Source organism: Austrofundulus limnaeus, unplaced genomic scaffold, assembly GCF_001266775.1.
Source record: "Austrofundulus limnaeus strain Quisiro unplaced genomic scaffold, Austrofundulus_limnaeus-1.0 Scaffold845, whole genome shotgun sequence".
Classification (NCBI taxonomy): Eukaryota; Metazoa; Chordata; class Actinopteri; order Cyprinodontiformes; family Rivulidae; genus Austrofundulus; species Austrofundulus limnaeus.
Window position 1 is genome coordinate 4,985 of NW_013953247.1, and position 1,984 is coordinate 6,968.

Below are 1,984 nucleotides of genomic sequence, written 5' to 3' on the forward strand. Positions count from 1 at the left end.
TTCACATTTACCTACAGTGTTCCCTAGGAAATTGGCGTTGGCGTGGGGGTGGGGGGGGGGCTGTATAATGGTAGGGGAAACACTGTAAAAGATTAACCCACTTACCATTGTTCTCAACTTCAACAGAGTTGCTGGTTGGAGGGGAAGGTGTGCTTTCAGATGAAGTCTTATCAGATGACGTGTTATCTGCCAGCGGGCTGTTCGTTTCWATGATGTCTACAGGASAAATTGTTGGTCTTGTTCCTAATATTTTATCAAGTTCATCAAACCACAGACATTTGTCTTTTTCTTCTCCTGAAKTCCCACTTTTATTCAGTGCGTCTCTTGCCTTCTGGTAATTTTGGCAAAGTTTTTTAACTTCAGTGCGGCATTGTTCTGGAGAACGCMTGAACCTCCGCTCCTTCATTTTCTCACTAAATATGGAGAAKARGACCGCATTCTTATGTGTCTTCTCGAGCAGATTAGTTACAGTATGTGTTCATCCGTCCAAATGTCGAGGGGGCACAGTGTCTCTTCGTTGTTCCAGGTCTGTCCARGGCTCATTGTTTTTAGCGTACATGCAGAGGTGGTGTTAGCATTAGCAAKAATAATGCTATTTTTTCCCATGATGCTTAACAACGGTGGCCRATGAAGTCCAAAAAGGCGCATGCTTTACGTAGATGGTTCYGTACTGGTCCGGTCTGTATTCACACCAGACACACACTGAAGCGAACCGCACCAGAGTTCTTTTGGAAGTGGAATGAGACCACATCAAAAAACTGGTCTCGGTCTGGTTGTTTGATCRGCACCAGAGTTCACATGAGTGTATTCACACCTGCACAAAAGGTCCGTACCAACYCTGGAAARGAACTCTGGTTCATTTAAAGCGGAGCAAATTGTCAGGTCTGAATACACCCTAAAAATGTTTTAAATTGCTATATGGGGAATTATGATGATGACTTGTGACCTGTCCAGGYTGTACCCCACTTTTATTCAAGATTYGTGTTCAACTCTAGTTTTTGGACAAGACCGTGTCTATTATCATTTCATTTCTTTTTCTATTGTGTGTRTGCAGAAAGTGATTCGAATGAAGAGTAAAGAAAATCTGAAGAGAGAAATTTATGAACTCCTGGACTGGATTGAGACAGACCAATCGGAGAAGATCAAAGTTTTCTGGAGATGTGTCTTCAAGGACARCATCTTGAACCAGTACCCCACTCTGAAAATGCTGCATAACAGCCTGATGGATGGTAAAAACCTAGTTTTCTTTGTTGTGTTACAGATTGTGTTTTTATGTGGTTTTGCTCTTCATTTTTTAACCTTAAAATAATAACTTAAATGATATAACACACAGTGGATATAAACAAAACTCTGCAAACCCCTGTTGAAATGGGAGGTTTTTGAGATGTAACAAAATTTAACTAAAATTTCAAAACATTTTCTACCTTTACTTTTAATAAACTTGGGTGGAAAAAAAACAATTGTGGGGAAAATATCCAAAAGAGTCAGAATTATGTATTTGATATGTTCACCATTAAACTAATAATTTGTTGGAGCTCTTTCTGATTCTTTCTGGAACAGACCTGGATGTGGGTGCATACAGTATTTTGCTCCACTACCCATAATTCATAGTGGAAGCAGGTTCTATACTGTATTTCCACTTGGCTGTTTATCAAAGCATTTTTCATTGAAATTTGGTGTAAATGGCAACACATTGGAGGTGTATATACTGTAAGGATGTTTAAAAAGGCGGCAAGGACAATTTAACAGTGACTCACCCATCACTGCTCACAAACTGATAACATGAAGCTATATCCCGATTAGGGCTGCCACGATTAGTTGATTAAATCGACGACTAATCGATTATTAAAATAATCGATGACTAATTTAATAATCGATTAATCTTTTTTTTGTTCTTTACTTTGTTTTTCTCTCCAAACTGCTTTGACACCTTCCACTGCCACATCTGCCTTTCTGTCCATGACACACATGCACAGTAGTGGTA

General features: G+C 39.3%; 1 protein-coding gene across 3 annotated transcripts in view; it reads left to right on the plus strand.

Annotated features, from left to right (window-relative positions):
* Positions 1-1,984, plus strand: part of LOC106532874 (nuclear body protein SP140-like protein) — a 24,539-nt gene that overhangs the window by 4,244 nt on the left and 18,311 nt on the right. For all 3 annotated transcript variants that reach the window (XM_014029040.1, XM_014029039.1, XM_014029038.1), the window contains exon 2: positions 1,055-1,229. In XM_014029040.1, coding sequence (XP_013884494.1) covers positions 1,055-1,229 — 175 coding nt within the window. The remainder of the gene's footprint in view (positions 1-1,054; positions 1,230-1,984) is intronic.